The sequence below is a fragment of the Pristis pectinata genome, chromosome 6 (assembly GCF_009764475.1).
Source record: "Pristis pectinata isolate sPriPec2 chromosome 6, sPriPec2.1.pri, whole genome shotgun sequence".
Lineage (NCBI taxonomy): Eukaryota > Metazoa > Chordata > Chondrichthyes > Rhinopristiformes > Pristidae > Pristis > Pristis pectinata.
This window is the reverse complement of record NC_067410.1, coordinates 49,164,268-49,176,408: the sequence shown is the minus strand read 5'-3', so window position 1 is coordinate 49,176,408 and position 12,141 is coordinate 49,164,268. Positions and strand designations below refer to the sequence as shown.

The 12,141-nt window shown below is 48.2% G+C and overlaps 2 protein-coding genes across 2 annotated transcripts in view; one reads left to right on the top strand and one right to left on the bottom strand.

Moving 5' to 3' along the window:
- Nucleotides 1–1,037: 1,037 nt before the first annotated feature.
- On the bottom strand, nt 1,038–6,492 carry rbm15b (RNA binding motif protein 15B). The gene has a single exon (XM_052018897.1). The coding sequence runs from the start codon at nt 6,229–6,231 to the stop codon at nt 3,655–3,657; it is 2,577 nt and encodes an 858-aa protein (XP_051874857.1). The 5' UTR covers nt 6,232–6,492; the 3' UTR covers nt 1,038–3,654.
- Nucleotides 6,493–6,776: 284 nt separating this feature from the next.
- Nucleotides 6,777–12,141, top strand: part of LOC127571378 (uncharacterized) — a 44,920-nt gene continuing 39,555 nt past the window's right edge. Inside the window, exon 1 of the mRNA XM_052017692.1 lies at nt 6,777–6,861. The gene's annotated coding sequence lies outside the window, so the exon portion shown is untranslated. The remainder of the gene's footprint in view (nt 6,862–12,141) is intronic.

Below are 12,141 nucleotides of genomic sequence, written 5' to 3'. Positions count from 1 at the left end.
TCTTGTGCATGATTCAAAAAAAGAAAAGGTTAATACACAGGTACAGGTAGTAATTAGGAAAGCTAACAGAAGCAATTCCTTATTGCCAGAGGAATTGAATACAATGGTAGATAGGCTACATCTCAGCTATATAGGGCCATTGATGAGACCACATCTAGAATACTATGTTCAGTACTGGTCTTATCCAAGCAGGGATGTTAATGCATTGAAAGCAGTTCGGAGGTTTACTAGATTAACAGTAATAGGTGGATTGTTTATGAGAAAAGGTTGGACACGTTGGGCTTACATCTGCTGGAGCTTAGAAAAGTGAGAGGGGACACGACAGTGTAGGGCTGGAGACAACGGACGGACCTGCCTGTGAGGAAAGTTAAAACTAGGGGAACCGTTTAAAATTCAGAGTTGTCTTTGGAATTCTCTTCTTCAAAGAGCAATGGGAGTAGTCTTTGAACATTTTTAAGGCAGAGGTAGATGGATTCTTGATATGCAGAAGGGTGAAAGCTTACCGTGGGTAGGAAGGAATGTGGAGTTGAGTTTACAATCAGATAAGCCGTGATCTTATCAAGTTGCAAAGCAAGTGAGGGGGCCATGGACTCCTCCTGCACCTAATTCACATGGAAAATAGACCTGACACATCAGAAAAACATCTGCTTTGTTCCCAAGTATAAGGAATAAGGAAAAAGGCAAGTGTCCAATGGGCGAGGGTGAGTGGAATGGGATGGAAAGAATTGGCAAGGGATCAGGGAAGATACGAAGGGATTAACGATGAAAGATAAGTGGCAAGAAACTGCCAACTTGTTGCAGCGAGGTAGCAGTGACAGACCAAGGTGAGAAGATGTTGTGGTTTAGAGACTACAGAAAGGCAAGTACGCAGCAGTGAGAAAATATACCCCTCTTTTTGGGGTGGGAGGTGTGTGAAGGAGGAGAAAATACATTGAGGTGTGTATGTATGGCAATTAAGAGCTTTTGGAAGGACCCACTGATGTGTGTGTGTGTGTGTGTGTGTGTGTGTGTGTGTGTGTGTGTGTGGGGTGGCAGCTGATGAGAGATGAGGAAGCAACTGGGATAGACAGTAAGCAGTGGTGCAGTAAGAGGATGTCATCAAGGTTGGGATGGGCGGTGGGGATAGATCCAAGGTGGAGGGAGGAGAATTGGGTGAGGGGTACGGGGAGGAGTGGGGGGGGGAATTAGACTCAAGGTGAGTGGGCCAGAGATTAAAAAAAAGGAGGGAAGAGAACAACAAAAGTATGGAAATTGGGGTACAGGAGGAATAGACCAAACAGGAGAGAGACAACGGAGATATACCCAAAGGCTGAAGGGGAGACAAAAAGAGGAAAGTTGAATTCATTGTGATGCAGTGGAAGGGACAGTCCTGAACAGGGAAATGAAAAGGGAAGGATTATGGTTAGCAAATGGAGAGGTAGATACATGGATGTGAAAGATGGGACAGACACAAAGGGAGAGGTGGGAAAATTGACCAAAGGGGTGTTTGGAAGACATGGGAAAGAAGAATCCCTACTGTCTAAAGAAATGCAAATGGTGATAAGAGAGTGAAGAGAACACAGGTAGGAGTCTGTTATGAGGATAGAACAAATAACAAGTAAAAAGGAAACACAAGGATGAAAGAAAAACAAATGATGGGAAAGAATTCAGATAGAAAAAAATGGAGACATGTAGAGAGAGAAAAGCACTATGGAAGCAAAAGAAAGACATGGCTTCTAGTGATGGAAGACATTGGGGAGAGACAGAGAGAAGAGATGCAGTGAAGAAAGTCAGGCACAGAGCACAGGGTGACCCACTGGACAAGACACACAGAGGCATAACAAAAACATACATGGGGGAACACCAGGTTGAACTGGAGATTAGGAATGAAAAACACAGATGAGACATACATACATTCCCTGAGGGGGCAGTAACCAGATAGAAGAGCAAAGAGAAACAAAGACACAGGTTAACCATGTATGGGGAGAAGTATGCAAAAGATGGACAGAGGGGAACATGGTGTGAGAGTAGTTTGCTTACAGGAAAAATAAGATGTACAGACAGTAAAGAATATGAAGTGACATATGATAAGTAAATCTTGAGGGAACAGAGACAGAAGAATACCAACAGAAGGGAGAGATGCAAAAAGGGGAGACAAATTGAGGAACAATACAGAAAACAGATGTTTGGAATGGGAAGAGATAAAAGTCAGGGACAAGAGACAAATGCAGAAGGCAGAGATGGAAATAGCTGTAAAAGTCAATACAGAGAAGGAAAAAATTTAGTGGAGTGACAAAAATGTGGGGACAGGGGAAAAATGTGGAAATGAAAATAGAGGAGGCAGGCATTGGTGGAGGGGATACATAGGACTGGTGCAGCAGTCTCATATGTGCTGGGTAGATAAACAGAATTGTGACAATACAGAAGAGACAAGCATAAATAGGGGCGGGGTACCCTGCAGATGAAATATAAGGGAGGAGAAGAAAAAAGAAATTTACAGCAACAGGCAGAGGAGGTGGGGTGTAAAAGACATGGTGAAACCTGCTAGAAAATGTTATACATTTTCTTTCTTTGCATGACAAAAAGGCTCACATGGAAAAGGAGGAGGGTGGGTGGTTGAGTGGGAGAGAGAGGTTAATGAAGGGAGAGGAGTGGCTGGGGTAATAAAGATACACAACATTGAAGAGGGACAGAAGCAGATATATAGAGGAGAAAGATGCAACCAGAAAGAAGAAATGCAGAAAAGCTGGCTGCTGTATTTTGAAATATGGAAGGGGGGGGGTGGAAATGATTCATACAGAGAGGAATGTGGTTAGAAGGAAATACAAAGGAGGCAGACAGGAAGCTCATTGGTGTGGAGCAGAAGAATACTTGCACATAGACTTGAAGCTAGAAGCAAAGTGAACCTGTAGATGGGATGGAGAAGAAAGGCCAACAGGTGCAGCAACCTCACGTGGGAAGGAAAACTGTTAGTAGGAAGAGTTGAGCAGAAACAGGTGAGTTGTAATTAACAAAAGTGGACTTAAAGACAAAGTCAAAAAAGTGGAAAGATTACTGAAAAACTTGAGAGATTCCAAGGGTTAAAGAAGTCTTCAGATACAATTCTTAAGAGAAACCAATATAAGCCACATTCTTGAAAAACTGAAGCGTTTGGGAGCCCTGAATTCATCATGCTCGGATGTGAATTCCTTACTGAAGATTCACCGAAAAAAATCAAATCCATACTTTAATATTTTCTAGGGCCTATCAACTTTTATAACAAAGCAAGGTGATCTTCAAATCATTGTGGAACAATATTCATAATTATTTCACTTTGCACTGTTAAAAATATGAAAGAAAAGTCAAGGACAGAACAGAATTAAAAATACAACGTTCGACGCAGCTTTACTGACAATTCAGAACTTCCTTCATACAACCAATTTTTTTTAAAAAACCAAACAAATGAAAGTCGAAGTTCAGCACTGGCCTAAAATTCCACTTGGAAGGAATAAAAGGGCTATTATGGTAAATGGTAAAAACAGACTACAGAATTAGACAACTAAAAGTTCTGGTGCAGACACACATTTGTTTGGTTGAGCAATTATTGTCCCAAAGACACTTGAACTGAATTGGCAGTCCTAACAAGAGGAGTTACACTTTATTCAACGTGAAAGAGTCGGTGAAACCGTTGCTCTCTCAGACTGAGTCCCGTACTATTACCACAATCAGATGCTCTTCATCCACTTTCCCCAATGTCCTCATAGCCGTCTGCAGGAACTGCTGGGAGAAAACGCAGGGTGGGAAGGCATACAGCATGCCAGTGTTGTCCTTGTCCTTCACCCCACCAATGGGCAAACTGATCACCCCTGCCGCCTGCTTCTGCTTCAAGTACGACACCAAATTTCGCAGGAGCCGCTGCTGGAGGCCAGGTTCAACTGCCACAGCCCCATCACCACCCTCAGCACCCTGCGGGGCTTGCACAGCAAGCAGCACAGCATAGCCATCAGGGCTGCCCTGCTTGATGCGACGGGTCACCTCGTCCAACTTGGGCTGGTCAAGGCGGAGGCGCTGCGCGATCTTCAGCTGAGACACCTTGGCACCTGTTGCAGAGTCCTTTAGTAGGGCAAGGGTGATGGCAGCGTCACCCTCTAGTGTGAACATATTTGTTGGAAAGCAACTGTTTTTGAGAACAAGGACACCATTCCAGGCCAGTGACAGCGCTTGGGCAAACTCCAACAAATTAGCTGGCTTCTTGGTCTCAACTTTTGGAGCTTCAACACTGGCTTTAGTCTCAGGATCAACCTCAATAGTTCTGTGATTGCGCTCACTGTCTCTCTTTTTAAGCTGCACTGGCTCATGGGTATCAGGGGGCATTTTTTCCTCAAGGGGTGGGCGACGGTCCTCTGGGCCAACAGTAGTGGTCTGCTCTTTGTCAGCCACCCCATCCGACCCCCTAGTGTCTCTGTTCCTCTTGTCCGGGCTTGGTTCCAATGAGCCCCGTGGCTTGACTCTCATCCGTTCCTCGTAGGGCGAATGGACAGGCCGGGTGCGATCATTGGAAAGACTCCGGCGCTTCCGCCGCTCCTCCCATGGCTTGGCGGCTGCTGCGCTGCGGTCATTCTCCCGCTCACTCGGCCAGCGGTCTCTGCTGCGGCTGCGGATGGAGGCACTGTACCCATCAGCATTGTTGCGACGGTCCAGGGCCTTGGCCGGGCTGCTCCAGTCACCATCGGAAAAGTTCCTGTCCCGCTCGTGGTACAGGGGTAGGGGCGGGGTTCGGTCGCGGGTCCGAGCCTCTCGCTCCAGGCTCCGATGTCGGCTGTACCCATCCGGTAGAAGCTCGTAATGCATGGGCAGCGGTGCCTGAGGGTAAGGCTGCTGGTAGCGTGTGTCCTCCACCTTGGCAAAATCAACCCGCAATCGACGATCAGGCCCCCCCAGGGGAAAGCCCCGCATCTGGGCGCAGGCAGCCTGGGCGGCATCCAAACTCTCATACTGTATGTAAGCAAAACTGTCACCTTTAACGTAGTCAATGGTGCGAATACTGCCAAAACGGTCAAACTCCCTGGCAAGGGCAGCCAGTGAGGTCAGAGGCCCCAAACCACCCACCCACAAGCGAGTCGTTGGGTTGGCTTTGCCATATCCAATTTTAACATGGTTCCTGCCAATCACACGGCCTGACATGGCCACCTTAGCTCGGTGCGCCATGTCCAAATTCTGAAATTTTAAGAACCCGTATGCGCCTCCTTGCCCCCTGGGCGGGCGCTTAATGACTACTTCTTCGATGATGCCATACTTCTCAAAAGCACGCCTCAAGTCACTCTCTGAGATGTTGTGGTCCAAGTTGCCGATGAACAAATTCCTGGTGGCCCGCTTGTCATCCTCGGGCATCAAATCGTCTTCCTGCACCGGGTAGCTGTAGACACGCCCACGCTCATCGTACAACCCATAATAATCTAATGACCGCTCACGTTCCCTTGGCAGTGGTACCACTTCAATGGGATAATTAGCATGTCTCGTCCTCTGCTCTCTGAGGGCACACGTCCCAGGCGACAAAGAGCGCTGTCGATACTGGTACCCAGCATGGATGGGCACATAGTTCACCTCTGGTGGAGTGCAGCTCCTCCTCTTGGGGTACACTGGTTCGATTTTAAGGGGACGGTCGTAAAGCACCAGCCGGCCCTTGGCATGCCTTGCCTCCTTGGCGTCCTCGTGGTGCCGAAAGTGCACATATGCCAGTCGGGCCCCCTCGGGCGTGTGGGTGGCGTTGACACTCACCTCCCCAAACTTCTTGAACTCATGGAAGAGGCCATCCTCCACTGCCTCGTCTGTCAGTTGCGAGCCCAGGTTGCTGACCACCAAAGTTTTGTACTCCAGGCCAGCGGGCCTGCTACTGTCACTTTTGCTTTTCTGTGCCGAACTGGTCCTGGCAGAAGGCAGCCTGGCAGGCTCATGGTGATGGTGGTGATGATGGTGGTCCCCCCTGTCCTCCCTACGGCTATTGCTATTGGATTTCTCTCCCGCGCCTCCTCCCCCTCCCGCTGGCCTGTCCCGGCTCCTACTTCTACTCCGACCCGGGTGTTTGGCACTCAGTGCGGCCTTGTGGTAGTTGCCGCCCCCTCCTCCACCACCTCGGCCTCCGTCGCACTCCTCCCGCCCGCCCCGGCTCTCCCGTTCTCGTTCCCGCTCCCGGGGCCGCTTGGCCGATCTGCCGCCGGGCCCGCTACCTGGGGCCGAGCCCGGGCTCGAGTCGCGCTCACTCTGCCTCTTCATCGCCCGCCCGCCCTCAGGCTTCTCCTCAGCCCGCGCCCGCGCTAGGCCGCCAGCCTCCCCGGCTCCCCGCCACCTCCTCCCGCTAACCAGGCCGGCCCCGCCGCCGCCGCCAACAAGCGGCCGAACACCTAACCGGATCCCCCAGATCAAAAGAGAAGCGCCGCGGCCCAGCCCGGCACAAAGGCGCCCACGTAACTGTCGCTCACAGCCTGAGATCCCCAGCCGCCATGTTGTCAGAGGAAGCCCCCTCTCCGCCGAAAGAATGCGCGCCGCTTCCCCTCCCCCCCCCCACCCCTCTCTGAGCTCCAGGTCACCGCTTCCTGCGTACCTCATACTCGACGGGGAACGTGATGACGCTCCTGGCACGCAGGTTTGGTCGACGTCATCCGGCTCTGCGCTGGCGGATGTCTTCCAGCGGCGGCTGAGCGGCGAGCTCGGCTAGTAGTGCGGTCGCTCCGACGCGTCTCTGCCGGAGAAATAAGAACCAGATCGGAATTTGTAGGTCACGTCGACATGAACTGTTTGTGGAAAGCCAGTATGAATTTGTTCAATGGAAGTCGTACCTAAGTCATAGAGCTTTTGAGGGGAATGCGGTTGATGTATATGGATTTCTAGAAGGTGTTTGATGAGGTAACGTATGATAGGTCTGTGATCGAGCTCGAAGGGATGGACTGAAAGGGGTTGTAGTAACATCAGACTCGGATTTATTGTCACTGTCTTATATGACGTGAAATTAGTTGTTTTGCGGCAGCAGTACAGTGCAAAGACAAAATAACTATAAATTACAAAATAATGGGTTTATGGATCTTTCAGAAATCTGATGGCGGAGCTGTTCCTGAATCATTGAGTTTGGATCTTCAGGCTCTTGTACCTCCTCCCTGGTGGTAGTGACGTGAAGAGGGAATGTCCCAGGTTGTGAGGGTCCTTAATGATGGATGCCACCTTCTTGAGGCGCCGCCTCTTGAAGAGGTCCTTGATGGTGGGCAGGGTTGTGCTGGTGATGGATCTGGCTGCCTACAACCCTCTGCAGCCTCTCACGATCCTGTGCCTCCATATGAGCCTGTGATGCAACCAGTCAGAATGCTCTCCACTGTACATCTGTAGACGGTTACAAGAGTCTTTGGTGACTTATCAGATTTCCTCAAACTCCTCACAAAGTAGAGCCACTGGCATGCCTTCTTCATGATTGGATCAATCTGTTGGGCCCAGGATAGATCCTCTGAGATGTTGCCACCCAAGAACTTAAAGCTGCTCACCCTTTCTACCACTGGCCTCTCAATGAGGACCGGTGTATGTTCTCCCCACTTCCCCTTCCTGAAGTCCACAATCAATTCCTTGGTCATGCTGACACTGAGTGTGAGTTTGTTGTTGCGACGCCACTCGACCAGCCGATCTATCTCACTCCTGTCCGCCGCTCATTGCCATCTAAGATTTTACCAACAATAGTGGTGTCATCTGCAAATTTATAAATGGTGTTTCACTTGAGCTTAGCCACACGGTTATGAGTGTAGAGAGAGTAGAGCAGTGGGCTAAGCATGCATCATTGAGGTGTGCCTGTGTTGATTGTCAGTGAGGAGGTGATGTTATTACCAATCCATACTGACTGTGGTCTCCCGATGAAGAAGTTGAGGATCCAGTTGCAGAGGGAGGTACAGAGGCCCAGGTTATGAAGCTTGGTGATTACTACTGAGGGGATGATGGTATTGAACACCGAGCTGTAATCGATAAACAGCAGCCTGACATATGTTTTGCTAATGTCTAAGTGGTCCAAAGCAGAGTAGAGAGACAGTGAGATTGTGTCTGCTGTAGACCTGTTGCAGTGGTTGGCGAATTGCAGCGGGTCCAGGTCCTTGCTCAGGCAGGAGTTAATTCTAGTCGTAAACCAACATCTCAAAGCACTTAATTATGGTAGATGCGAGTGCCATTGGGCATAGATAGGAAATTATCAAATCACAGGGATATAAGAATTGTAATAAAACAAAACAAAAGGCGGAAACCTCCTGAGATCTGAATAAAAATACACAATGCTGGAAAAGCTCAGGCTGCATCAAACAAGAGCCAACATCTCCAGTTAATTGCATATCATGAATTAAAAGTTGTTTTTTGGTCTGGAGGAAATGTGCAGTAAAGATCCATTGCTGTCTTGTATGAATGTACTGGACTTGGATGCTTAGGATAATTTGCAGATGGCACTAAACTTGAAGGTGTAGTACACTGAAGTTATAGACTTCAAGTGAATACGTGGTACCTTTATACAAGAAGAGCAGGAAGGATGCACCAGGTAATTACAGGCCTGTGAGTCTAATGTCAGTGATAGAAAATAGAACAATACATCACAATATAGTCCCTTTGGCCCATGATATTGTACTGACATCTTATCCTGTTCCAAGATCCATCTAACCCTTCCCTCCCACATAACCCTCCATTTTTCTATCATTCATGTGGCTATCTAAGAGTCTCTTAAATGTTGCTAATGTATCTGCCCCCACCACCTCTGCTGGCAGTGCGTTCCACGCACCCACCACTCTCTGTGTAAAAAAAACTTATCTCTGACATCCCCCCTCTACCTTCCTCCAATCACCTTAAAATTATATCCTCTTGTTTTATCCATTTTTGCCCTGGGAAAAAGTCTCTGACTGTCCACTCGATTTATGCCTCTTGTCATCTTGTACACATCTATCAGGTCACCTCTCATCCTCCTTCTCTCCAAAGAGAAAAGCCCAAGCTCACTCAACCTATCCTCAAAAGACATGCTCTCCAATCCAGGCAACATCCTGGTAAATCTCCTTTGCACCCTCTCTAAAGCTTCCACGTCCTTCCTATAATGAGGTGACCAGAACTGAGCACAATACTCCAAGTGTGGTCTAACCAGAGTTTTATAGAGCTGCAACATTACTTTATGGCTCTTGAACTCAATACCCTGACTAATGAAGGCCAACACACCATACGCCTTCTTAACAACCCTATCGACCTGCGTGGCAACCTTGAGGGATCTATGGACGTAGACCCCAAGATCCCTCTGTTCCTCCACGCTGCTTAGGGTCCTGCCATTAACTTTGTATTCTGCCTTCAAGTTCGATCTTCCAAAGTGTATCACTTCACACTTTTCCGGGATGAACTCCATCTGCCACTCTCAGCCCAGTTCTGCATTGTACCAATGTTGTGTTGTAACCTACAGCAAACTTCGAACATAGAACACTACAGCACAGTACAGGCCCTTCGGCTCACAATGTTGTGCCGACATTTTATGCTGCTCTAAGATCTATTTAACCATTCCCTCCCACAGTCTTCCATTTTTCTATCATTCATAGAACATTGTACTATGACAACTGTTCTAATTTCTACACTATCCACAACACCACCAACCTTCATGTCGGCTGCAAACTTACTCACCCACCTTTCCACATCCTCATCCAACTCACAAAGAGCAGGGGTCCCAGAACAGATCCTTGCGGAATACTACTGGTTACCAACCTCCAGGCGGAATATGCTCCATCTACCACCACCCTCTGTCTTCTATGAGCGAGCCAATTCTGAATCCACACAGCCAAGTTACCCTGGATCACGTGCCTCCTGACTTTCTGAATGAGCCTTCCATGAGGAACCTTATCAAACGCCATCTAAAATCCATGTACGCCACTGCTCTACCTTCATCAATGTACTTTGTCACATCCTTAAAGAATTCAATCAGGCTCGTGAAGCACGACCTGCCCCTCACAAAGCCATGCAAACTGCCCCTAATCAGCCAATGCTTCTCCAAATGCCCACAAATCCTGTCTCTAACTGAAGTAAGATTCACTGGCCTGTAATTCCCGGGGTTATCCCTACTCCCTTTCTTGAACAAAGGAACAACATTTGCCATCCTCCAATCATCTGGCAGTACTCCTGTGACCAGTGAGGATGCAAAGATCATCACCAAGAGCACAGCAATCTCTTCTCTCGCTTCCTGTAATAACCTTGGATATATCCTGTCTGGCCCCAGTGACTTATCTATCCTAATGTTTTTCAAAAGTTCCAGCACATGCTGGACATGCCCTACTGTATCAGCCTGTTGTATGCCATCTTCTCAAACGTCAAGGTCTCCCTCACTGGTGAATACTGAAGGAAAGTATTCATTAAGGACCTCCTCTACCTTTTCCGACTCCAGGCACATGTTTTCTCTTTTGTCCCTGATCGGTCCTACCCTCACTCTAGTTATCCTCATATTCTTCACATACGTGTAGAACACCTTGGGGTTTTCCTTAATCCTACTTGCAAAGGCCTTCTCATGCCCCCTTCTAGCTCTCCTAAGTCCATTCTTAAGCTCCCTCCTGGCTACCTTGTAACTCTCTAGAACCCTGTCTGATCCTTGCTTTCCAAACTTTAGGTAAGCTTCTTTCATCCTCTTGACAAGATATTCTATGTCTCTTGTCAACCATGGTTCCTTCACTCTCCCATCCTTACCCTGCCTCAATGGGACAAACCTATCCAGAACCCCATGCAAGTACTCCCTAAACAATCTCCACATTATCGTTGTGCACTTCCCCAAGAACATTTGTTCCCAATTTACGCTCTCAAGTCCCTGCCTACTAGCATCATAATTCCTCCTCCCCCAATTAAATACTTTCCCATATTGTCTGCTCCTATCCCCCTCCAAGGCTATGGTAAAGGTCAAGGAGTTATGGTCACTGTCTCCAAAATGCTATCCCACCGAGAGATCTGAAACCTGATCAGGCTCATTGCCTAGTGCCAGGCCCAGTATGGCCTCTCCTCTAGTCGACCTGTCCACATACTGTGTCAGGAGTCCTTCCTGAATACACCTAACAAACTCTGCTCCAACTAGCCCCTTTACACTAAGGAGGTGCCAATTAATATTAGGGAAGTTGAAATCACCCATGACAACAACCCTGTTATTTTTGCACTTCTCCAAAATCTGCTTCCCATTCTGCTCCTCAGTGTCTCTGCTGCTATTGGGGCAGGTTTGTAGAATACTCCCAAGAGAGTGATTGCTTCCTTCCTGTTTCTGACATCCACCCACACTGACTCAGTAGATGATCCCTCCAGGACATCCTCCCTTTCTACAGCTGTGACACTGTCCCTGATCAGCAAAACCACTTCCCCACCTCTTGCCCCTGTCCCTGTCCCTTTTGAAACACCTAAACCCCAGAATATCCAGCAGCCATTCCTGCCCTTGTGATAGCCAAGTCTCTGTAATGGCCACCACGTCATAGTTCCAGGTACTTACCCATGCTCTAAGTTCATCACCCTTGTTCCTGATACTTCTTGCATTGAAGTAGACACACTTCAGCCCATCCAACTGACTGCAATCTTGCCCTTTCAACTGCCTATCCTTCCTCACAGTCTTTCTACACGCTGCATCTACTTGTAAGATAAGATATCTTTATTAGTCACATGTGCATCGAAACACACAGTGAAATGCATCATTTGCGTAGAGTGTTCTGGGGGCAGCCCGCAAGTGTCGCCACGCTTCTGGCGCATCAACCTCTGACCTATCACTCTGGTTCCCATTCCCCTGCCGAACTAGTTTAAATCCTCCCCAACAGCTCCAGCAAACCTGCCTGGAAGAATATTGGTTCCCTCCAGTTCAGATGTAACCTGTCCCTTTTGTACAGGTCATACCTTCCCCAGAAGAGATTCCAATGATCAACAAGTCTGAAACCCTGCCCCTGCACCAACTCCTCAGCCCCATGCATTCATCTGCCAAATCAAACTATTCTTACCCTCACTGGCGCATGGCACAGGCAGAAATCCAGTGATTACTATTCTTGAGGTCTTGCTTTTCAGCTTCCTACCTAGCTCCCTATATTCCCTCTTCAGGACCTCATTTCCTACCTATGTCATTGGTACCAATATGTACCACGGCCTCTGGCTGTTCAGCCTCCCACTTCCGAATGCTGTGGACCCGATCTG

Excerpts from the sequence above, each read along its gene's own strand:
- rbm15b (XM_052018897.1), bottom strand. The coding sequence starts at position 6,231 with ATGAAGAGGCAGAGTGAGCGCGACTCGAGCCCGGGCTCGGCCCCAGGT.